The sequence below is a fragment of the Monopterus albus genome, unplaced genomic scaffold (genome assembly GCF_001952655.1).
Source record: "Monopterus albus unplaced genomic scaffold, M_albus_1.0 scaffold127.1, whole genome shotgun sequence".
Taxonomy (NCBI): Eukaryota; Metazoa; Chordata; class Actinopteri; order Synbranchiformes; family Synbranchidae; genus Monopterus; species Monopterus albus.
In genome coordinates this window covers 1,283,619-1,285,600 of record NW_018128007.1, presented here as the reverse complement: position 1 = coordinate 1,285,600, position 1,982 = coordinate 1,283,619, and the positions used below count along the sequence as shown (strand labels likewise).

At 49.5% G+C, this 1,982-nt stretch overlaps 1 protein-coding gene across 1 annotated transcript in view; it reads left to right on the top strand.

Moving 5' to 3' along the window:
• Nucleotides 1–1,982, top strand: part of carmil2 (capping protein regulator and myosin 1 linker 2) — a 104,054-nt gene that overhangs the window by 30,474 nt on the left and 71,598 nt on the right. The window contains exon 16 of the mRNA XM_020612683.1: nt 1,850–1,965. Coding sequence (XP_020468339.1) covers nt 1,850–1,965 — 116 coding nt within the window. The remainder of the gene's footprint in view (nt 1–1,849; nt 1,966–1,982) is intronic.

Here is a 1,982-nt window from a genome sequence, read left to right as displayed (position 1 = left end):
GCCCGCATCGACAATGGAGGCAGAGAATATGGTCCACTCGGGCTCAATGTCTCCAACCTCCCCCGGGATCTGGTCAAAGCTGCCGGAGGTGGGAGTTGAAGATCTCTCTGACAGGGGATTCTGCTAAACGTTCCCAACAGACCCTCACAATATGTTTGGGTCTGCTGAGCCTGTCCAGCGTTCTCCCCCGCTATCGGATCCAGCTCACCACCAGGTGGTGATCAGTTGACAGCTCCACCCCTCTCTTCACCCGAGTGTCCAAGACATACAGCCCAAGGTCATATGAAACAACCACAAAGTCAATCATTGACCTCTGGGTGTCCTGGTGCCATGTGCACTGATGGACACCCTTATGCTTGAACATGGTCTTTGTTATGGACAAACTGTGACTAGCACAGAAGTCCAATAACAGAACACCACTCAGGATTAGATCGGGGGGCCGTTCCTCCCAATCACGCCCCTCCAGGTGTCACTGTCGCCGCCCACATGAGCGTTGAAGTCCCCCAGTAGAACAACAAAGTCCCCAGTCAGGGCATTTTCCAGCACCCTTCCCAGGGACTCCAAGAAGGCCAGGTACTCTGCACTGCCATTTGGCCCATAGGCACAAACGGCAGTGAGAGACCTATCCCCGACCCGAAGGCTCAGGGTAATGATCCTGTAGTTCACCGGGGTAAACTCCAACACATTGCGGCTAAGCTGGGGGTTATTAGCAAGCCCACACCAGCCCGCCGCCTCTCACCATGGGCAACTCCAGAGTAGTAGAGAGTCCAGCCTCTCTTGAGGACTAAGGTTCCAGAGCCCAAGCTGTGTGTGGAGGTGAGCCCGACTATACTGTATCTAGCCGGTACCTCTCAACCTCCTGCACAAGCTCGGGCTCCTTCCCCACCAGCGAGGTGACATTCCATGTCCCCAGGGCTAGTCTCCATGTCCAGAGATCAGGTCGTTGGGGCCCCTGCCTTTGACTGCTGCCTGATCCACTGTGCACCAGCCCCTTATGGATCCTCCTGCAGGTGGTGGGCCCATGGGAGGACATCCGCACGTCGCTCGTTCGGGCTAAGCCCGGCCACCAGGCACTCGCATTCGAGCCCCAACCCCGGGCCTGGCTCCAGGGTGGAGCCCCGGGTGCGTCATGCTGGGCGATGTCACGGTCCTTGATTTAATTCTATTCATAAAGGGCTTTTTGAACTGTTCTTAGTCTGACTCGTCACCTAGGATCTGTTTGCCTTGGGAGACCCTACCAGGGGCATATAGCCCCCAACAATATAGCTCCTAGGATCACTTGGGTACTCAAACCCCTCCACCACAATAAGGTGGCGGTTCAAGGATGGGGTGTGCCAGACATGTGACTGAAAACTGTGTATTGGCCCTATGTCACAATAGTGAAGAGTCTTTAAAAAAAACCTAGATCTGGATGATGATTCAGATCTAGATGTTTGTGGGCCATACCCTACTTCTGCATAAAATTTTGATTTAGATTTGGAGTTACAGTATGCTGTGAACAAACCAACCTAACAACAAACAAACACTGTAATTATTTTCTTAAAGAGTTTTAGAGCTTTTAAGTCTTGGAATTTTTTTAAAAAGATCTGGTATTCTGGCTAGGTGAGAGGTAAAAAATTATTGTATGTAAAGGTACAAAGTGAGGGAGAATTCTTCAGGTGAATCCCTGTAATACTTCATATTTCCATTACTAGCATAGGCATGGACTTGTTTAGCATTTGTGATATCACTCAGGGGTGTTATGAAGCAATTTAATTTCACACCTTGCTTTGCTTTCACTCTATCAGTTACCATGGTATACCATGTATAAACTTGTATATTTCATAGATACATTTTGTTTTGCAACTAGGTTATTACTACAAGGTCTGGCCACTAACACTCGACTCTTTGGGCTGGAGTTGGACCTCAGTAGCTGTGAGGTACAGTACACATTCACACACATGCAAAAACAGTTTTTGTTTTGTTGTAATGATGAGCATACA